General features: G+C 42.5%; 1 protein-coding gene across 4 annotated transcripts in view; it reads right to left on the bottom strand.

Moving 5' to 3' along the window:
- The window catches only part of TMC6 (transmembrane channel like 6), a 29,579-nt gene extending 11,203 nt beyond the window's left edge, over positions 1–18,376 (bottom strand). The window contains exons 1-12 of one of the 4 annotated variants that reach the window (XM_063293313.1): positions 18,295–18,376; positions 12,598–12,939; positions 11,180–11,304; positions 7,900–8,022; positions 7,569–7,727; positions 6,736–6,841; positions 6,477–6,570; positions 5,279–5,533; positions 4,449–4,642; positions 3,092–3,236; positions 1,634–1,789; positions 236–408 (exon numbers count right to left, since the gene is read on the bottom strand). In XM_063293313.1, coding sequence (XP_063149383.1) covers positions 236–408; positions 1,634–1,789; positions 3,092–3,236; positions 4,449–4,642; positions 5,279–5,533; positions 6,477–6,570; positions 6,736–6,841; positions 7,569–7,727; positions 7,900–8,022; positions 11,180–11,304; positions 12,598–12,653 — 1,586 coding nt within the window. In that variant the 5' untranslated portion in view covers positions 12,654–12,939; positions 18,295–18,376. Of the gene's footprint in view, positions 1–235; positions 409–1,633; positions 1,790–3,091; positions 3,237–4,448; positions 4,643–5,278; positions 5,534–6,476; positions 6,571–6,735; positions 6,842–7,568; positions 7,728–7,899; positions 8,023–11,179; positions 11,305–12,597; positions 13,670–18,294 lie in introns of those variants that run through there. The other 3 variants (XM_063293315.1, XM_063293314.1, XM_063293311.1) reach the window with 3 other exon arrangements.
- Between the last annotated feature and the right edge of the window lie 4,377 nt (positions 18,377–22,753).

Consider the following 22,753-nt stretch of genomic DNA (forward strand, 5'->3'; position numbering starts at 1 on the left):
TTTTGGAAGCTCACCTCCTTTGTCCTACCACATGCTTCTGGCTGGACTACACAGATTGTTTATAGGGAATGGAGAGTGGAGAAGAAAGGCACTGAGGGCTGAACTCTTCCTGTGCAGTAATGCTGGTGGAAATGGCTTTTAAATCCCTTTTATAAATGGCTAATAATACCACAACAATGGGATACAGTTGGAGCCAAGCCCACTCTCCACTTCAGCTTTAAGATTTTGTTATTACCTGCTAATGGCAATGTACACTTCCTGGACTGGAGATTCCTGTTTTTCCCACGCAGCCAGGAGGTAATACAAGTATGGCATGAGCAAGTTAATGAGACACACAACCAGAGGCAGGGCAAGAAGCAACACCTCTTTCCCAACATGGCTGCTCGTCAAGGGCTCCTCATGGAGAACCTGAGGAGGGAATCATTCACTGATTGCATTTACATCCCACTTTTTTGCTGGGAGCTCAAGACAACATAGAAAGCGTCTTCCCTAATGTTTTTCCCACAACAACAACATACAGTAAATTGGGGTGAGATAAATTGATTGGCTCAATGTCACCCAATAAGCTCCACAATTGAGTAGAGACTTGACACTGGGTCACCCTGGTCCAAGTCCAACGTCTTCATCAGGGCACTATGCTGCCGGGCTGTTCAATGCATTCCTTGCCCAAAGGGTGCATGAAACCACCAGGAATACCAGCTCATCCAAATTTAATGCAAATGGAACTGTCAGTATGGAACATGGAGGGCCTCCCTCAGAACTGAACTGTCAGTCAAATCCCAACAGCCAAGTTGGGCCACTCTAATTAGCAGCGAAGCGTGTGCAGTAATTCTGTGATGGCTGAAGAACTACTATTTGTTTGAAGCAGCCATCTGGAAAAAAGAGCCTCTTTCCCTGTTAAGATGGCTGACAGTAGTTCAATGCTCTTGGCCCCAGTTATGTTTTCTGCTGATCTAAGAGTTTATTCACAAGAATGGTTATTTTCTGGAAGCCAGAGAACATCACTAATAACCAGTCTGTTTGCTCTCTACAGCTACAACTCCCATCAACCCAACCAAGCATGAAATGCTGGCTGAGTATGATGGGAACGATAGTACAACATGCTTGGAGAATGCAAGGTTGGGAAAGATCACTTTGTTACAACTGAGACCTATGCTCTATTACATCCCCCTTATTTTCTTCATTGATGTATAAATTATATTTTAATCTGTCCAATAATAGGAGCTTTCTGGTAACAGATAAACATTGTTGTTAAAAAGATAATCTCACACTAAAAGTGTTAAATCTATTATTTATTATACCGGGAACAGTCTTTCTTGATAGGTGCTTATGGGGAGTATGTAGATGCATGAATCCAAGACTTACTGCTATTGGTGTAAATGTCCTGAGCAGCAGCATCTGCAGGCAAGGGTCAAAACAGGCAAGATGGCAGTTGCAGCAGTGCAGCTAAAGTCCTGCCCCTTTGTACATGTAAGCTGCAACCGCCATCTTGCCTGTTTTGACTCCCCTCCACAGATGCTGCTGGTCCTGTGCCTTGATTTATTGCAGGAGCCCAGGAAATGATCTCATCCTCATGATTCTCTCCCAGCAAGCAGAAGCAGGTGTCTGAACAGGGACCTTGTTGCTCACGTACCTGGTGTATATATTCAGAAAAGTAGTGTATACCAATGGCAGTGCCTAGAACAGTGCTCAGGGATACAGTCCAGGCCACCAGCAAGACTACCAGTCCCTGCAGTTTCTTAGAAAAGTGTAAAGGATAGGAATCCAGACTCTGCTCAGCCAGACACTCCTGAAAAGATAATAAGGAAAACAGGGGACACACACAGAGCTAAATTCATGATTCAAAGGGAATGCAATACCATTATCCAAGCATGTGACCCAATAATGAAAGTGTAACAATAAAGTTATGTCTTACACATAAGCAGATATTCAATGAATGAGCACTAATTTTTGGTAAAGGAAATCACTGGAGAGAGACTAGAGCCACAAGAGTGAGCTATAGGCTTTGAAGAGGAGTGTGGTGAAAACAAAATTATGCAATTACAGGAAAAGATAGGCTTTGGGCAAATTATATTGAAATCTCCAGGGCACATAATGTCTTACCTTGGAGGCAATTTGGATCTCTCTGGATGCTTTGCACTACAACTCCGAGAATGCCCAGCCACTGAGTATGAATAAGCCAGGTTTCCTATTCTGGCCACGTCCTCTCTCCTGTTGCTAACCAGATAGGATGGGCAACTTCTGTTGTTATTGTTATGAGGTCCAAATTCCACGGGGTATATCTTGTCCATGTTGTCACTGACACGTCACTTGCAGCAGTGATGGGACCATCCCTTCTCCCCCTCTCTACTTGCCAAGGAAGGGACCTTGCCAGATGACTGAACTGGCTGCTTGCAGAGACCAAAACCTGCAAGCTGCTCACTCCATCTACAGTGTTAGACTTAAGAAGCACAATGATACATACAAGCTGCTGGGCTTTTTTTTTTCTTGCCTCCCTTGTAAAATGTGCTACACGTATTTCTTTCTTGCAGATAGAAGTCCCTTTGTCCTCACTACAGAATGATCTGGTTGAGACAGGGAACTTCATGGGTTCAGGGCAATAGGTTTGATTCTCTTTCACTCAAATGCCCTGTATCGTGAGAGGCAGTAGACATTTCAGGCACCACATGGGATGGGCACTACTGCTAGCATGTATGAGGTAGTCAGTCATAGGAGAGAGAAGAAAATGGCTCAAGTGTTCAGTCAGAACATAATTTGAAACACTGTAAATGTTCAGCCAAAGGAAATAATAGGAAGTTGGAACAAGTCCCCTCCTTCCTTGTTTTGCACTCTAGGGCTGAAACAGCAGGCAAGATGGCAGTCTGAATTGACTGCTACTGGCCAGCCAACTTGCAGAAAGATTGGTGAAAACAAAGATTTGGGTGTACTCAGCATTAAAGGGCTGCACCATTTCTTTCAAAGGGAGTCTCAAGTACCTTGTGACTTCTCATTTCTATTGTCTGCTTCCCTGACGCAGAAGACAAAGATTTTATTTCCCAGTTAATTTACTTCTTGCACTTCCACAGACTACATAGCCCCATTCAGCACTTACCTTCAGGTGAGTGCAAATGTTCTCGCTCTGGAGTTGGATAGAGCGTTTCTGAATCACTTTGTAGTCCCAGGCACAGAAGACTTTGACTGCCAGGTAACTTGATGCACTGCCTACACGGTAGCTTTCCCCAAAGGAGCGAAACATGCTGTGGGGAGAAGAAAAGCCATAATGTCTGCTTGTTAGACGTGCATCAGTTTTAGACTATTCTCCAAGGAAGAATCTTCATGGTCACTCTGTTAGCTGCAAGCGTGGAATTAACTGCCTGGCTGAAAAGACTGGCAGGGCTAAAGGCAAATTTCACTGTATTTAATAGGCAGGTACACATATGTAAGATTGTAGCTTCGGGCAAGCTTAACATTTACGAATTTGAGTAGATTCTCTGAGGCAAAGTTCCTAAGATCAAGACATACTGGGAAAACTAGAATAGGTGTATATTCCTTGAAACAGGCACAATGCTTGAACTTAGAATGCTTGGTATCAAACTCTCTCTCTGAAAATACTGGTATTTTGAAAATGATGGCTATCAACCTATTTAATTATTTAAACCTGTTTTACATTATGTTGGAAGCCTGAAATTGCTTTGAAACAATCCGCAACATTTATGTTCAAATAACTTATGTGTAAATTATATAAGATTTGCAACATAATCCTGTGCTGCAGAAATAAGGCCCCCTAAGTTCAATGAGGCTGATTTTTGAGTAACCATTTTCTCAGCTGCAACCCTATACAGATAGTCCTCGTTTAACAACCATTTGTTTAGTGACAGTTTGGACTTACGATGGTGCTGGAAAAAACAATTTACAAGCTGTCCTTACGCTTATAACCATCGCAGCATCCCCACAGTCACGTGATCACCATTTTCGACCTTCCTGGCCAGCTTCTGGCAAGCAAAATCAACGGGGAACTGTGTGATTCGCTTAACTGCCGCAAAAAAATATCGCAAAATCGGGTCAGACTCACTCAATGACCGCTTTGCTTAGCAACCAAAATTCTAGTCCCAATTGTGGTCGTTAAGCAAGGACTCCCTGTATATCAGTCTGGTGCCTCCAATATGTCCAACAATCCCTTGCTCTTTGTCCATTTGAAATTTTATTTATTTATTTGTTTGTTTATTGAATTTCTCCACCTCCCATCTCATGGGTGAGCAGCAGGGTTTCCTCTCCCTGGTGCAGAGAATCACAGCCTATCAATATAAATATTGATAGGCAGGAGGAAACCACTTGGGTTAACAGTAGAAATCATTTTTATTTAAATCCTATCTGGAAGGGATGCAGGTACACATCAAATGTGATGATGCCTAATAGGAAAAAAGGAGCAGCTCGGCTCCCCTGCAAAGGGAAGAGAGCCAGCATCTCACCTGTAGACCAAGAGAATGCAGGTTCCAAAGAAGGAGCCACCAGTAACAAACAGATAGGCCAGAGGCATATTGTATGACATCTGGACATGCGTGTGTTGCCCATGATGGGTGCTGTTAGCATCAGAAGCATCAGGGGCGTTCAGGGTGAAATTACTGTAGTAGCCATAATACAGCAGTGTGTGACTGAAGTAGCCCTGTGGAGAAAAGAAAAACTTATGCCAATCCTGTGGAGGATTATCCTTTGCTGAAGAAGATGGCCCTGGTGGTAACAACATTGAAATCTTTCTCTCTCCATTAAAGCAACACCCACTGATGATTCATGGAAATGGTCCTACACAGATGTCGACGTCACAAATAGGAGTAACCTATATTCCTTTGGCTATTTCAAACACAGCTGTTTTTTTATGGAACTAGTTCACACCTCCAATGTATAGACAAGTAGAGACACTGGTAGTGGGGCAGGCATCTATGAACCATCCAGGCATGATGCTACAGACCAGAAGTCAACAAGTGTGCACTTTACTATAATAACAGCCTAATCTGTTGGACAGACAAGCAAAAGTTTGGTTCTGGTAGGGGATTATGGACTGAAGCTCAAAGGCAAAATAGATGGACACCAACAGCCTACATTTTTCCCATTCCATCTCGTAGTGCAGGAATCAGGCTTTGGTCTGGATTTTTAAACCATCTTTTCATGGGCTAAGCAAACAATTCTGCTATGCAACTGGAAGGACTAGAGGGAAACATCATTTTCAACAGTTGCATGTGCTGGAGGATACACTCTGTTGATTTATTCTAAAGGAAAGCTATCCGATTTCAGGAACACTCACCGCTCCAGTCAAGAGCTCACACCCTGTGAAGGCCACACTGTTGGGTATGGCAGAAGGGTAAGCAGCCTGCACCACCACCACAAAGATGAGCAGGACCAGGAACATGAAGAGATTGAAGAACAGCAAAGTCTTGAGGAATAGGAAATAGGAGAGGATGCTAGAGCCAAAGCGGCCACTGATCTGCTTGAGGGAATAATGCCAGGGCTGGAGAATAGGACTGAGGGACAGCAGGCTGTAACCGATATTCCGGAACCCCTGCAAGAAAAATAGGATATGGTCACCTTCAGATGAAAAAACGGGAGGACGACGACGACTTTGGAGTAATCATCCAATCCCTTTTATTAGCCACAGAATGACAGCATAGGCCAGGGTGTATCAGAAATGTCAAACATGCCATCCCAGCCTCGGTTATGAGAAAACTCTCTCAACCTTACTGTGTCGCCGCAGAAATGGGGTTTGCAATTACCTACTCAATGGAGTATTGCAAAAAACTAAAATTAAAGTAAATATTTGAAACAACATTTAGCACAATAGAAAAGTGTGGTAACTGCCTCTTTCTCAGGCCCAGAATGCTATGAGCAAGAGCGTTAAAAGTATGGAGAGAGAAGTCTTCCCCAAACTCAGAATGTTCTCATGTTGAAGGATGGTGCCATAATTCTTCCCCGTCTTGCTCTTGTACTACAAAAAATAGTTGCTGAAGATAAGGATTTGCAGCTTCCACTGCAGTGAAGAAACACCCTGTGCCTCCAAATAGGAATTATTTCTATTTGCCTGGCAAGTTATGTTTCTTGGCAAGAAGACCACTGCAGCCCCCTTTCCTATTTTCCAAAACGCTCTAGCCTCCTTTGCGGAGCCTATCTGAACCAAAAGCCACTTTTCCTGTCCTGTTCACCACTACGGCAAGTAGCAACCCTCTGCTTCATATTCAGTGCAGTAACCTAAAAAGAGCTTCCTAAAACTTGCTAATGCCTTCTTGATAAGAACAGGACACCAGGAATTGGCAAAAAGGCAGCCAAGACCTTACAGAGAACTTTTTCCAACTCCTCAAATAGGAACAAGGAAGGAACCCAATGAAAGTTTCCTTTCTCATGGTGGTGTCAGAAAGGCGCAGGAAGCCACACCTTTCCTACAGAAAGCCCTCTCAGTCTGCTTATTTTCCACCTGCCACAACAAAAGGCAAGTGGGGTGTGTAGCTTACTATTAGGATGTGGTAGTTAAGCCAGCTGCAGTGAGACAAAGGACCCGTTGGCTTGGGTTTCCTCAAGGTGCCCGAATGCCCACTTGAATCCTGCCTGAAAGGGGGGGGAGAGAGAGAGAGAGAGAGAAGTGAACTTAAAAAGCATAGCAGAAGTTATTTTGGGAAAAAGAACAGTGAGCTAGACCAGCTCAGGTGCATTCACTCTCTCCTCCAAGAGCAGCTTAGAACCAGTACACCTACAAGGTTTAAAAGCACTAACCTGAGCCTGCGCTTCTCAGCCAAACTTAGAGGCATCGCCTGCAGCATGTGATTGCGCTGATGCGCTGGCAGGTTCTGGAGTTCTTTTACCAGCAAATTATGGTTAGCTAGGGAGGAAATGCAGAGGTGATCATTGGTCAGGCAGCCCAACTGCATCTCCAGTGCAAACATTTGGATTGTAGAAAGGAAAAAGGATACTTTCCTTCCTCCACTTTTGACTGGGATCACCTTTTTCTTTACAGGTATAAGAAAGTGAAAAAGGAAATAGCACCTTCTCTATAAAAGCAAACATACCGAGGCCTTTCATGGCAAGGCCGACCAAGAAAAGAGCCCTGACAAAGTCATCTTGAAAGGTTAAGTAAGGGAGCAAGACTACTCTCAGGTCTTCTGGAAGTGCACATTGTTCCATCTCCTTGAGTGAGGGTTATTATAATGGTCTCTCCCAAATCAAGTCTGACTCTTGAGGACTTCATGGGCACATCCCTAGTTTTCCTGGCCACCCTCTTCTTCCAAAATACTTCTCAACTTCCCTATTAGCATTTTCCCATCTAAGTCAGGTCTGACCCTGCTTAGGTTTGCAGAATCAAAGATGACTAGCTGCTGCCCCCTAGCAGGACATGTTGTAATACCTCATCACTATTTTGTGAGAAGCCTTGAGCGATTACAACATCTGGATGGCTGGATCACATACTGAGAACGATCGGGATGATTTCTCTATGATGCTCATAGTTATAATAGCTGCACAATATGTTTTAGGGTTAGGTACACACTTCTATTTTCCTTGCACTACCTTTCTGCTTAGCAGGCATCTTCCTATTCTTTTAGTCTACTTACTGTCTTCTTCCTTGTGACTGGAATCCAACTCTAGAACCAGCTGCCGAAAACTAGGCCGTGCAGAACGGGATGCTTCCTGGAGAGGAGCACGGCTGCTCTGACGCCGTAGTCTGGCAGTGCGGTTGTAATACTGGGAGAGGATGGCTCCTCTGCTGCGTCCTGCAAACAAAAGGGAAGGCACGTCATGATGGAGGGGAGAAAAGAAGGTACTTGTTCCAGAATCATCCTATTGCTCATTCCTGTATTTCACATGCCGTATCCTGAAATCCTTCTTCATGAAAAGTAGGCTGGGGCTGCAGGGGAACTTCATGGCAGAATTACTGCAACTCACCAACAGTACGGCTGGGCATATTGGCAAGGATGCGCAATGTGGTGGAAGAGAAGTCAGGGTGCTCTACCAGCTGTTCATTTGGTTTCCAAGCTTCAGTCCGATCAGGGGGATGAACCAGATTTTCTGGAGGAAAAGAAAAGCCCCAGATCCAATCTCTGCACTGCCAAGTTGCTACGAACTGTCCTGTCAGAGCTGGAATCTCCACACCTACCCTTCATCTTCCTTTTGTGCCCATTCCCAAGATCAGCATAGCATTTTTCCTGAACTTTTTACAACTTAGCCATTCATTCTGAATTTATTTTACTGTCTTCTACAGCAAACATTTATACCATGACAGATTCACATGTTGGGCTAAGTCACAGAGACTCAGTGCAGAGATCCTTGTGCCAATACAGTAGTGTGCAAGCAGCTGACTGCTTTGTGCAGAGAATTGCGATTTAGAGCATTATTTTCACGGACGTTTTGTTTTTCTCGAGAATGTCATGAAAATCAGAAAAGTCAGCACTGATCCAGAAAAAACAAGACTCCAAGTCCAATTTTCACAAATAACGTAACTATGAAATGCTCAAAATCAGCTTTAGAACAATAGTAGATAAAATACAAACATTGCATGAGAGAAGTCCAAGCACAGGGCCTCTAATGAGTTGCTTTTGATGGGGAGGAAAATAATATTCTAACTTCATTTTATTGTAAACCGCCCAGAGTCCCCCATGAGGCAGAGATGGGCGGTGAATAAATTTATAAATAAATAAATAAATAAAATTTTGTTTGGGAAGAGCATATCATCCTAATATCCTAACACTCACTTTCATAATGTATACAGTATATGAATCGTTTAAGGAGCTCTGTTTCAGGCATTTCTGGGTCTGAGTGCAGCTGCCCCATGTGGTGAACCACTGAAATGCAGACAGAGCATTTCTCAGGCCTCTTCGGCACAGCTTGCTAACCAGGGCAGGAAGACGCCTTGGTGATTTCAGGAAGACGTGGACAAAAGATGTGATCTTCAATTCCTTCCTGATCCTCCAGGAAGACAACCTATGTTTGTCTTTTCCTCTCCCAGTTTTAAAGAGGTCTTTGCAACCTTCTGTGGACACACACATTCAAATGGTCTGCAGCACACTGCACTGAGGAAACTTAGGAGCTGGCACCTGCTCTGACTGGCCACCTGAGCCTGCTGGGGACATGCCCCCTTCCGCCTTCTCTGCTTACTGTTTCTCAAGGCTATTTGTCTTTCAGGGCTCTCCCCCTGTGCCAAAGAGCCATCTCTCCCCCTTCTTTTGCCAACTGCCCAGATCCAGCAACAGATCCCCAGGCCAGCAAGACTGGGAGGGACAGGTGTGCACGGGGAAGCAGCTCCCTAGCCCAGGGAAGAACCCTGTGGCATTGGAAAACTGTCAGGGTAACAGTAGGAGAAAAGTGACTCTTTAGCCACCTCACCCCACAGAGTACCACTCCCCACCTAGCCATCACAGGGTGGGCACAGCAGTACCTGATCCATGGGGCTGGCTGGGTAGATGCACTTGCTGCACCATGTCTGGCAGTCTTTCATAGGGCGGCTAAATATAGATAAAAAATGCAACTCCCCTTGCTGATTAGGTGCTGCCATGTCTGCTCTGCTAGGGAACAGCAAGGACCCACTTCCCACTTTCTTCCCTCTGCTTCCCTGTGCCACCATGGTAAGAGGAGGGGGGCAGGCTTCTTCCCTTGCCCCAGCTTCTTTTGCCAGGGGTGGTGTGAGAATCAGAGTAGAGAAAAGAGGCAGAGAATGGCTCCTTTGGGGCTACAGGTAGTCCTTGTTTATCTACCACAATTGGGACCTGCAACTTGGTCATTAAGCAAAGCGGTTACTAAGTGAAACTGACTGCTTATGATCTTACTTCAGCTTTCCTTTGCTTTTCAGACTTGCAAAGGACATAAATGCGAGGATTGGTTGCAAAGTTACTTTTCCATCACCACTGTAACTGTGAATGGTTGCTAAATGAGGCAGTCGTTAAACAACTACCTGTAGTTCTCCCCTCCCGCAAGGGTTTGCTTTGAGGCAGAAGATGATCAAAGGTACAGACATATTTTACGCCATAATATTGTACGCCAACCCCCTGCACTGGCAAATAGTCCTTTAATGCAAAAATACTGTCAGTAAAATGTACTCATGCCTTGGACTGACCCAGCTCTCTGTGAGCTACTGGATCCTAAGGACAGAAAAGGAAGACAGTGGGGTTTTCTGTTCTGGCTGAGTTCTTCCTGGGTGGTGGTGTGTCCCTATAGCCCTCGTTCTTGCTCACCCATAGACCCTACCTCTTGGTTTGTCCTCCGGTTCTGATCTGACCTACTGTCTGTCTGTGGGCTCACCTCAGGTTATTTCCAATGCCGCCTCAGTTATCTTATTTAGTATCACACTAATCTTGTGAAAGAGGTCATCATTACTACTACTACTGCCACCAGCACGATTTTTACAAACAGAACTGAAACTATATAATTCTGTCATTACAGTAGAAACAAGTATAACAACAGGTACTGGAGGATTTGGGAACATGGGATTTCATCCAGCAAGAGCAGAAATCAGAAAAAATTAGGTAAATCCCCTACCATATAGGTAATGAAATCTTGTGCTGGTTATGGAATCCTGCTCTTGTCTTTCCTTAAAAAACCCTTAAGGCTGGGCTGCTTGCTTCCAGAGCATTCCATTAGATTAACGGAGAATCAATTAATGGCACTTCTGCTGTACACGTTAAAAGAATTGAAGTTCATTGAGACTGAACTCACCAACTTTTGAAAGGAGACATGGTATGGTTGGTGTCAGATGAGGCCCAAGACGACTCAAATTCAAATCCATGCTAGCTATAAGCCTACTGGGGAGTTTTCACTACTTCTGAAGCCAATCTACCTCATAGGGTTATTGTGAGGATAAAATGGGATCATGCATTTTTCTCACCCTACTTTTTACCATGAACAGGATTGTTAAAGGTAGCTAACAAGACAAAGACTTTTGTTTCGCTGTAGGTGCTGGTTATATGGAGATAAAATGGTTTGAAAGAAAGAAAATGCTTTCTAACAAGAAACACCTCTCCATCCATATTTTGTAAGTTAAAAATCGTGAGTTACATCAGGCTGCACAGCCTTTCCCCTGCTCTTCACATGGTTCTCTGAGGAAACTAACAAATCAGGAAATAACTACTTAAAAGTCACACACCTTTCTCCTTCATCCCAACTATTCATCTACAAGTTAATATTCCTGATAATCATCAGCAAATCTCTGTGCTATAGATGTGGCTTGTCTCACCGTTGCTCCTGGAAGTCAGATCTTGCATCTCCACCAACTCCTGTTCAGCCAAACTGCTCTGCTCCTTAATGAGCTGGTGGAAGGAATCATGCACAGCTCCTTCATCATACGGACTTGGGTCTTGGCTGTGGGGAAGAGAGAACCAGTCTGCCCAACTGTTCAACTAACAGGATCCCCAAAACAACAGCCTCTAGCATCTCACCAGCTTCACATGGGATTAGGCTAGGAGTCGGATATACGTAGTGACTAAATGGAAGCAGGCAAAACATACTAGAACATTACAGTTCTTACAGCAAACCGCAGCAGAATCCAAGACGCAGACAGAATGCATAAGAGGGATGGAGAATATGCAGCCCACTGATCAAACATGGCTTACAGAGACTTCCCATCAGGGTCTTCAGAGCCTCATGTAAGCATCTACTAATGGCACCCAGGAGATGTACCTAATGAAAGTGAAACTACAGTCTTACAAGTTTAAACAATATAACTACAAATAACAAAGTCTTGGTTATTACACATTTGGAAAGTAGTTTTGTAATGTAGCGATTAGTCTCAAGTACCTAATCTTTTAGGCTCTAGTAACTGCATTTTATTGTTCCATTTTATTTTTATCTTCTTCCTAATTTAATTAAAAATGTTAATGTATTTACATTCAAATTCTGTAAATTCTATTACTAGCTGTATACTTTTATGGTATGTTCTGTCCTAAGTCTGGGTTAATAATTATTATATACCAGTCTAATACTGAGATAGAATTAACTAATTCCTGTTTCTTCCAGAACGTATAATGTATAAATCCCATACTTCTGGTCTCTGTGGCTAAAATTCTGTTAAAAGTAATTTGTGGGTCTTACTGCCATATGATTCAATAATGGATAAAACACCTTTCTTATATCTTAAAATCTGATCTAAGGCAGGAATGCTCAAAACATTTAGAAGCAATGATTAACTTTTTCCTAACACTCTAGACTATTCTGAAGATAACTGAAATCAAGGTAGGGCAATTTATGCACTTACCCTCTCATTCCCAAGGAACCATATTGGAGATCAGGTTATAAAAGTTCACCAACTTTTTTTCCCAATGTTGGTACTAATTTGCATTTGCTGCCCGAGACTCCTCTCTCCAGCTTTCATAAACAGGCAGCAGAACTCCCACAGACCAACATTCCATCCCATGCCTTACACTACACAAGAATTTAGTGTTTTGATAATTAAATACAGAAAAAGAAAAGCCTCATTTTCACGCTTTTTAAAAACAGTTTGCCTTGAAATAAATACATGCTAAGTGCCAGCTTTCTAAATAGTTTGGAAGTACTCTAACCATATGACGACCATACTTTCTGTTTCTAAGACAGGAATGAATACGGTTCATATAATCTTTTTAAAAATGGACTCATTTAAAAAAGAATCACACTCACCTGGCAGCGTCTCTGTTCTCGGGATCATGAAAGATGAAAGCCACGGTGTGGGACATCTTGATAAACAATTGCACAAGCGATTTGCTTGCCTCTGCACTTCTCAGTTCAACATTTCCAAATGCAGGTTACAAAAAGAATCAATGTCAAATAAAGCTGCTTCCATTGAGATTATTCAGGCTCCACATCTTCTACCAGAATTCATTTAGATTCTGGTCTAATATCTGATGTCTTCTTATTAACTCTCAAGGTCATCAGAGCAGGCCACAACGTTCAAGCCTACATGCCATAAAGAACACAACTTGAGACGCGCAGAGCCGTACTCGGCTCTCCCGCCACCTCCTACTACAAGATTTAGAAAGTGTGTATCACAAGAGCTGCCTGGTCAGCTGTGAGCAAATGATGCAAAAGGAAGGAAAACAAGGCTGAGACAAAGGCTGCAATTCAGTCTGGATGCCTGCAATTCAGACAATGCAAATAAGTTGCTGGTGCTCGAACTATGTACTCTCTTGCTTACAGTGGAAAAGCAAATCATGTCTTCAAGCAAAACTGGAAGCTCCCTTGAACTTACCTGCAGGTGCATCTCATGCTTTCACTGCCAGCAGAGTTACTCTAAAGTTTCTCTTGACTGTCTTAACCGTTGTCAAACAGCCCAGCTGTCACCAGGGAGATAAGAAAGTCTGCCTTTCAGTGCACCAGGATGGGCTTGGCTTCCAAGGGTTAGAAAAGTCCAGCTCCTGCATTCCTGGGAGGAGAGTGCCAGTGCTCCTCACAAACACCAGCAAACAAAGCAGCCAGGCTTCCTGCCTGACAGGAAGTTAGTTTCTACCACAGACTGTGCAGGTCCAGAGGACTAAAGCTCTTGATAGAGCACAAGAAGAATGAAGAAGGGAAGTGAGGTAGTTGCCTGTACTGTAAAAGATAAAAACTGAGCATATTGTCAGAGTTCAAAGCCAGGGAACTGCTTGGTTCATTCTGTGCTGCTCAGTTCAGCGAGAGTTGCAATGTGCTTTTATTCAGAAGGACATTTTGTTTCTGTAGAAGACACTCATATTTTGCTATACCAACAGCAAAGAACTCTGTAGCACCTTTGCTTTTTGAAATCATACATTTGTAGTTTAAGTGTAAGGTCAGTACGGGCTCTGCCTGTGAAAGTGCTGAAGCAATTCTCTCCACCAGGGCAGCCCTTAACTGGGAAGAAACCACTTCTGCTTCTCAGTCTGAACTCTCTCACATTATCTATCATCCCCCTTACGTAAGGTCCAGCAATCTGGCTGTTGGGACATCTGGCTTTTTGCAGACTTTAGGACCTTGTCATGCAGGGAGGGGGGGGGGGTAAAATGAAACTTCATTAAAATGGCAAGAAAAAGACAAGGGCAATATGTCACAAGTCTTCATCTTCTGATACAGAGAGACAAGGATCCTCCACCACAGAGGCTGAATATGGACTGGCAGACCTCTGATAAAGACAGAAACCAAACTTTCAAGGAACTCAGAGTATCCTGAAGCCACAAATCCATACACTCGTCTCCCCTGTTGAAAAAATTGGAAGCCAGCTCCAGCTTAGTCACAGTTTCAGGGCAAGGATTGTTCTGAAATGGCAGCTTTCAGTACTTTGTACAGCCTTAACCTTTTCCTGACCCAAAAATACACAAGGGCTGAACAAAGCTGGGAAGAGCCATGGCTTCGGGGTACTATGAGTGTGTCAACAAAAGAAAAAGCACAGCAAATCCAGCTTACTCAACAGCTGCTGTTTTAAGTCTCTCAGAACACCCTGAAGCCTTTGAGGATAAACTACTACTTCCTGATACTCCAAGCCTTAACACGGTGGGCCTCAGCTATGCAAGCTTTGTCACTCCTGATGAACAAATGAGGCAGCAGTGAAGCTCTGCAGCTTCGTTCCTTTCCTGGGAGTGATGGCTCTCCAAGTCCTCTTGGATGAAGGAAGCCACCCAATGCAGAATGAGCCAAACAGGAACCTGATACCCTCTATATGGAATGTCCTTTTCCATCCAGGAGATGGCAGGGAGAGCATCACTCCCCATCACTCTCTGAGCAAAGGAAAGCACCCCTTTCTTCACAGAGAAGGAGAATAATTGCCTCCTGTCTTGTCCTGACAGGAAGGAGGACTTAGGGAGAATGAGTTGTCCCTCCACAAATCTTGCCCTCTGGTTCACCAGGATGTTTGGGGAATAGAAAGACTAGTGGATTAGATGAGATAAGTATATTCCTGTTCAAAGGATTAATCATGCTCCTCTTATTTTCCCAGCTATCAGCTGATTTGTTTTGTTATTGTCATCTCCTTACATTTTTCTGAGCAAACCTCTAGGCCAGTGTTTCTTAACCTCAGCAACTTTAAGATGAGTGGATTTCAACTCCCAGAATTCCCCAGCCACCATGCTGGCTAGGGAATTCTGGGAGTTGAAGTCCACACATCTTAAAGCTGTTGAGGTTAAGAAAAACCAGCCTAGGCTATTTTTTACTAATCCAACCAATTTGTGGGTCTTTCCCCATTCTTTCCTAACCAAAGGTTCAGCATACTGTAGCACTAGTTTTTCTGCAATTTCCCGTGACACTCCTTTATGTCATTCCCAACCCATGAGTGAGACAGTCTTAAGTCACCTTTAGTTGTACTTGGTTAAAGTTGCATTTTTCTGTTTATTATGACATTGCCCAGGGCAGCCTGTACTGTATAGTTTTCTGCCAACTCAAGGATGTCCAGAGAGCACTTCAACTCAGCAGCAGCAGGGAAAGTCTTTTTTCTAATCAGGTGCACCTCTCTCAACAAAACATGGCTGCCACCCACCATTTTTATTTAAAGGCTTTTATGCAAATACAGGTGCAGCTAGAGGTTGGCTGTTTTTTTTTGCAGCACCTCAATTTCCATTTATTGTTTTAAATTAAGTAGAATATAAACAAATTGTCATACGGGCAGGGAACCTGGTGGGTGCCAAGGGAGTTGCCCACTTCTGCTCTAAAATACTTCATGCTTGATATGAACAGCACTGGGTTCCTGTTTCTTATGAAAGGTACAATTTATGATCCATTACCCCAGCAAAGACTCCTTATGCAGATTAGCGTGAGTAGGGACGTAGGGACTACACATAAATGTCAAGCTTCATGTTCTTTCACTTCAAAAGAATGCAAGGAGCCAGCTGCTGCGTAAGTGATATGCATAAAATGCATCTGCTTGCCAGTCATGGCTGCCAGCCTTCCCAATGAATTAGAAGCCTTTTGTCCTACTTTGGCATCAATTCAACAGAATAACAAAACTTCATCACTGTCCAAGCCATGCAAGGAGATGTGTGTACCTCCTTCAGCCTGATTTGGAGAACACCTACTGAAGAAACCCTTGATCTGCACAATGAAAATATTTGTACCTTCCCTGTTTCTATGGGATTATTTTTGGGGGGGCTTCAAGTGGTTTTGCCATGCGAATACATCAGTTTATAGGATTTGTACTCTTCCCCACCACCCACCCCCAATCTGCTAGAGAGCACTGCTCCTTTTTCTCCTAGAAGAAATACTTAAACCCTGATCTGATTGTTTTGCTCAGCTAAGAACCAAACTACAACTGAAGATTTTTGGCAGCAGCTACACCAGCTGGTGTAACCCAAATCTCATTTAGTTTTGATCATTTCTTGGTGGCCACAAAAGGAAAGAATCTATAATTGGCATGATCACTGCTGAGCTTTAAGGGGCCAATCAGGATTTATCCAGCCAGCCATTGTCCTAGCTCATTCTCCATTTCATGTGTGCATACACACATTACAAAAGTAGCGTGCAGGTACAGGAGAGTAAGTTAAGGAGAGAGACAGAATATTTCATTCAGGCAGATGATGTTTTCATAAATCTATTCCACTGTGTATATATGGTGAAACAGAAATGTTTTAACTTCCATAAAATAACCTGAATGCAGTTCTATACTTTTGCCAGTAAGAATGGTATTGCCCAGAGAAATTCATAACCATAAAGGCAGATGACAGCACAACTGCAGGGGAAGGGAGGGAGACTGGATAAGACGACACAAAAGTTGTCACCTAACAAACTGGCTCCCAGCAGAAAGCTGGGTAATGACCTCAGAGGAGGTGATCCCACTACTTCCAAAGAAACCTATTTCTCTGGCAGCTCAGTACATCCATCAAAGAAAGGGATAGAAAAAAAGTTGGTCAGGTGCACCTATTGTGCATTTGGTAGCTCCCTCCTCAAAGTAAAGACTACAGCCTGGTTACTTACCAACACAAGGCTGTCCAGAGGCCACCTTAGCTCCTGGAATCTGTCATAGTCCCAAGGTAAAACACTGTCTCCACCTAGAGCATCCTATTCCACTGGCTGATGGCAAACTCCTTTACATTCTCCCTCTCACGCAGCTTCTGAAAAATGGACAGGCTGCATGCCCAAGGCTTTTTGCTCCTGCTGTGCCAAGCAATCCAGGCTGCAGTCTCATCTTCCACCCTCCCTTTTCTCTGGGCATATTCTTGGCAGCCATCTCCTTAAAATTAGCTGCCTGATACATCAGGAATCCCAAAAGGATTAAGAAAGGATCATTCCTCCACAAACTCTTCTACTTCTCATGTTCATGCTGAGCATCCCAGCCTATTTACTTGGGAACAAAGTTACTCTAAACACTGGTGTTTAAACTTGATTAGGACCTTAGCATTTCTCTTCTTCTTGAAAGGCCTCCTTCTGAGTGGTGAAAAAAGCGGGGCCAAGCTAATCCTACAAAACATAGGCATATTATTCAGAAAAGGCGACAGGATCATTTTTGTTATAACTGAATTTTGAAGTCCAGAAATGTCAATGCTTTCTTGTATCTGAGGCTTCTGCAGATTTTTACATTTTTTCATCATAATAGGTCTATAAGATCTATATTTAGCAAGAGAAAGCATCACCTCTTCCTTGAGCTTCTTACTGGGAGTAAATTATGCAGTATGTGGGTTGTAATAAGTGGTATTTTATTCTAAAGTAGCTGCCCCAGTTTTCCCAGGGAGACCTGCATGTTAAAATCTTATCTCTTTTGACTTACCTCTACATTATATCTACTGCTTCTATTTGGGCCTTTCAGACATTCAAAAGGCAGATAGACATACTATTTTTTTTTATGAAAATCCTACCTGATTTGAATCCAATGCCTTAGGATCCTGTAATTAATTATAAGGCTTTCCCCATGCCAAAAAAACAAACCTTGTTGTGCCCCTCTGTTTTTGCTTTGGGCTGGGAATGCATTAGAAAGGAAGCAAACGCAACTTTTTAATTGCTTCTTTTATTGCATCCTCTTCTATTAAACTTCTTAGTCCATCAAAGGCTAGGCCATGGTTCAGCCATCCTAGAACGAGGGCCTCACTTCTTCTACAAGCAGCTACGTGGGTGTGAGAAAAGAAACACGGAGGTCACTTACTCCATGGAGGAATCCTTGTAACCACAACTTCTGGTGGTTTTCCCGCCTGCAGCAAATCCTACGCTGGACAATGGAATTTCTGAGACCCAGGACAGGGATCACATTAACGGAAATCACATCCAGGCCCCAATTTGCAGCCAAGAGATCCCTACGAGGCACAGCTGCAGATTATTACATATAAAAAATGGTAAAACGTGCGAGAAAAAGCAAGACTTTACAAAATAAAGGAAACAGAGCCCTTTTACAAACTTCCCGAATCACGAGACAGCCCTCCAGTTACATCAAGTATCTTTTTCACTAACCTTGTGAGTTATTCTTGCAGATTTAATCAGGTAAACGTCTCCTCCGCAAACCAAGAAAACTTTGTCTCCAAAGGAAACCCACGTCCCGGCAGCCAGACCACACCCTGTGCTTTACCTGAACAACAAAGGGCTCTGGGAGCTGTAGTTCTTTTGCTGAAGCACCTATTAGGTTTGCTTTAGGATCTACACAACTGAAAGGCAAAACCCTGCTTGTGAGAAGAAAAGTTTCCTTTGTTCAAATGAGCAACTTTAATCTCCAGTGAGACCACCTGTTTTTAATAACTGTACTAATCTATCAGGAGGCTTCACCAGCCCACGGTATACAACTTCTAAGTGAGTGTTATCTCAAAGTTGGCAACTTTAAGATGTGTGGACTTCAACTCCCAGAATTCCCCAGCCAGCATGCTGACTTCTTTCCAGCTCCTTGGTGTAGAATCTTCATAAGGGCCAATCAGAATGGGCATTGGTTTGGTATAGCAGAAGCTGTGGATCTCATATATTAGAGCGGTAGGAGAAGGTGAGTTGAGTACAGGTATGTTACATATAAATATTTCTACTCTTTCTCATGAGAAAAAAGCAGTTTAAAATGTTTGACTTGGCTGGTTCTTAGCAGAATAGTATAAGGGTAATTTTCTAAGCCATTCTCAGGAAGAAGAGTTTGAATTATGAGAAGTGATGTATTGCCTCCTCTAAAAAAAGGCCCTGTAGGTAGATATTTCCCTCCTTTTTCTACACTAGATTGCTTATGGGGAAAACTCCTTGCATAGTTACCTTCTTCTGGAAATTAATCCACATACATTAATTTTGAGTTGAGCTATATTCCTGGTACATTCACAGAAACCATCATGTAGATTCTTGGCAACAATAGAGAAATGGTTTGTATTTGCCTTCTGGGATGTTTTTTTCAATTTCGCAATCTAGATTACAGATGTGTTCCCTGGAAGTCTCCTGTCCAACTCCTGACTCTGCTTAGCTTCCAAGTCTAGATATTGTCAGCCAGGTGATGATGATAATTAAGATTCTGCAGAACTTCTACACTCTGTGTGTATATACTACAATCAGTGATGCAGCTAAAAGTAGATTTCAGGTTTGAAATCCAAATTCTTCTAGCTCTGAAGTCTTCAACTTTTGGGGGGCTGGTGGGGAGCACAACTGGAATGTGAGAACATGTAGATACCCCCACAATATGGCTCTTGGTTGCTCTTTCACAAAGTAGATACTGTTTACTAGCTAACAAAGCACACATTTACCAGAATGCTACTTGCCAACCCCTTTCGCTGCCTCCACATCCTCTTTGTTTCTAGGCTGGAGGGCATTTGACTATCACTGCCTATGATCCTTATTTTTAAGAAAGCTTACAGGACTCCTTTGGGTCCAGATATTTTCTGTTTGAAAATAAAGGTAATATTGGAATATGTAATACAGTATGTAAACTTGTATATATTTATTTTTTAATGTAAAAAGTGGGGTCGTCCTGGAAGCTAAGGAAATATTAAACCCAGAGATGATGGAAGCAGAAGGCAGGCTGGGGGTGGAAAACAGGCCCAGGACCTCTATCTGGATGTTTTAGTGCTCACTGCAACTAAGATACTGCAGTAGTGTGGTTTTCTATTCTACTTTAAAAACAGTTTATAGCTGAGAGACAGATCAGGAATATTTATGGTTATGCTTATTTTGTTATTTTTTACTTCTAAAAAGCATGACTCCATAAAACCATTCTTCCAAAAAAATGGCACTCATTGCCAAGCAAAGTTGCTTAGCATCAGGCCAAAGCAAATTCCCTTCTAGTCCTGTAGTCATAATGATGCTGATAGAAGATTTTACAGAACTTAAATACAAATATATTTCATTTTCATATATTTTATATATAGTATTCATAGGTTAGAAACATTTGCACTTGTATTATGGCCCTGAAACCATGTTGTATTTCCCAGAAGAGTTCTGTTTACTTCCTGTTCCTTTCTCAGAGGCCTACAGGCCTTGATAGATAGCTGTGTGCATAGAAACAAGATAAGGTGTACATTCCAAGGATAGCTTCTCCAGAGGAAAGGCATTATTTAATAATGGTCAAGGCGCCCTAGCTAGGATGGAAGGAAGTCCCTTATATGGAATGATATTAAGATAGAGTAAAGGAAGGAAATTCCTAATATGGAATGAGGTAAGGTGGAGTATGGATAGCTGAGTAAGGGGTGGCATTCTAAAGGAGGAGTTGACTGGAATGTATATAATGTGCTGTAAGAAGGGGGTCCTGCATGGCTGCCCACCTAACACCTTGCTGTCATTGCTTTTGCTCTTGGGTGAAGAATAAAGAACTTAATTTCATGCAACTGCCTGTTTCTTTGGTCCCGGCTCAAACGAACATAAGGAAATATAAAAAATTCTAATAATGCTATGATTTATGTTTACAATGGGAAACTGTCCGTGTTCAGTGTTTTCCTTCTTGCTTAAAATCAGAGGTGACAAACTTTGGTTTTCGTTTCTCCAAGTAACTTATCAGGAATATTTGAATGGTTGTATAACAGAAAATGGTAGGGAAGAGGAGGAGAAAAATAACAATATGCTTCATAGTTACAATTTAAATGCTACCACATTTCTACCAAGGGCGTGGGAACTGTAATAGGGGTAATTTCAAGGTCTAAAATTAACATCTGTAACTATAGCCACTATCAGTTTTATAGTAGATTAATTAGCATGTATTTATGAAAGAGAGGCTGACAACTGTAACCTGAAATATTCCCTCAAGCTCAGATACTTGTTGGCCTCAGCTGAGCAATGATCGGGTGAAGGACTTCCATGCATGCGGTGTCTAAACTCATGCTAAAAGTTTTGGGGTCTGTGGTTTGGTGAGGCAAACTAGAGGGGTTGTAATGTAACTCTAATTGTAATGTAGGGATAAAATATATTGTTTTGCATGCTGGGATGATTTCTTCTCTAACACATTCTCTTTTTTTAAGTAGGTTTGTTGAAACACTTTGGAAAAAATAGGAAGCATATTTCTCATAAAGAAACATGCATAATTCCAATATGATATTGGCCAAACACTTAACAACATATAGGTTAGGTTTGCACAATATACTTGCCTATAGTTACTCAACCCAATTTTTTTGAGTTCCATAACATTTTTTTTTAGTTTGCTACATAAATGGTATCTACAAAATAGATACTGGAGCAGGAGGCATAAATATGTTGTGAGAGATAGAATAGAGAAAAATAATTTATTCCTTACTACAAATATGTGTGTATCCTTGACAGGAATAGAGGATGTAACATGTTGCTTCCTTCTAACTATCTCCCAAACCTTTAGAAGACATGATATCATATCCTTTCACAAAGGAGCTGAGAGCATCTAGCAAGACAGATGTGTCCAGAGGCAGCTTCAAGGGAAATCAACCAGAGTCTTCCAGTTTGGGAGAGTTCCTCTGGGTGAGATAGAAAAAGCAACAGGGAATCATTTCTCAGCTGGACAAGTAGATATGCTTGAGAGGGGTTGGCAAGTCAACTGAGTCATTGTGATGATTAATCCAGGCGATGGCTAAAGGGAAAGTAGCTGGGATATTCAATTAAATGCTAACTTGCAACCAAGAGAAAATTTTGTTCTCTGATGAGAGGAGACTTGGTAGTACAACACAGGGTGGGGCAATGTTTGCAGGGGTGGAGGATGTTGCAATTTACCCTTTTACCACCTGGATGGCCCAAAAAGGCACGCTCATGACACTGTGACACCACCCAGAGGAGGAGAGAAACTACTTCCATCCCTCCTCCTTAAAAAATGCCAATCCCTCCCCTAGTTTAAAAGTCAGAGCTGGTGATTGAATAGCACTGGTATCTCCACCAAACAAACTAGCTGCTGCAAAGCAAAACACCAGCCTCTAGTTGTCCTTTTCCCCATAATGGCTTAGGTTCCTATTCATAGAAAATAAAAATGGCAGATGTTGTAGCCCATCGCTTTGTTTTTAAATGTGCCTACATGTTCAAAGAAAATACAAAATTAAACTCTGGATTAATAATAGGATCTTGGAAGCCTAGAAAAGATGGCAAGGAAGTTAGGGCAATTTGCCCTTTGATAAATTGGTGATTGGTCAAACCAGTTAATGGAAATCATTTTGTGAATGGACAAGCCTTCATCACAACTTTTTTTGTTTTGTTTTTTGAATGCACGTGACATGCTCTTAAAAATTGCCCTTTGGCCAAATTGGTTGGGAATCCCTGTTATAGCCTTTATGGAAGTAACCAAGTTGTTGCTTTATAGATGTTGTTAAGTTACCTTCATGATTGGCTTTGCAGGTTAAGCAACATCTGTAGGACAATAAGTTGCTCATCCTTGTACAGGGCTAATAATCTTTATACCATTAATCAAGCTGGTGAGTAAGGCAAGGGAGACCTCTAGAGGCCAGTTATCTACAAAGGTTGTTAAAAACAATGAAGGGCAAGCTTTCTTTTGTGTAATACAAATATGGGG

The sequence above is a fragment of the Candoia aspera genome, chromosome 2 (genome assembly GCF_035149785.1).
Source record: "Candoia aspera isolate rCanAsp1 chromosome 2, rCanAsp1.hap2, whole genome shotgun sequence".
NCBI classification, from domain to species: Eukaryota; Metazoa; Chordata; class Lepidosauria; order Squamata; family Boidae; genus Candoia; species Candoia aspera.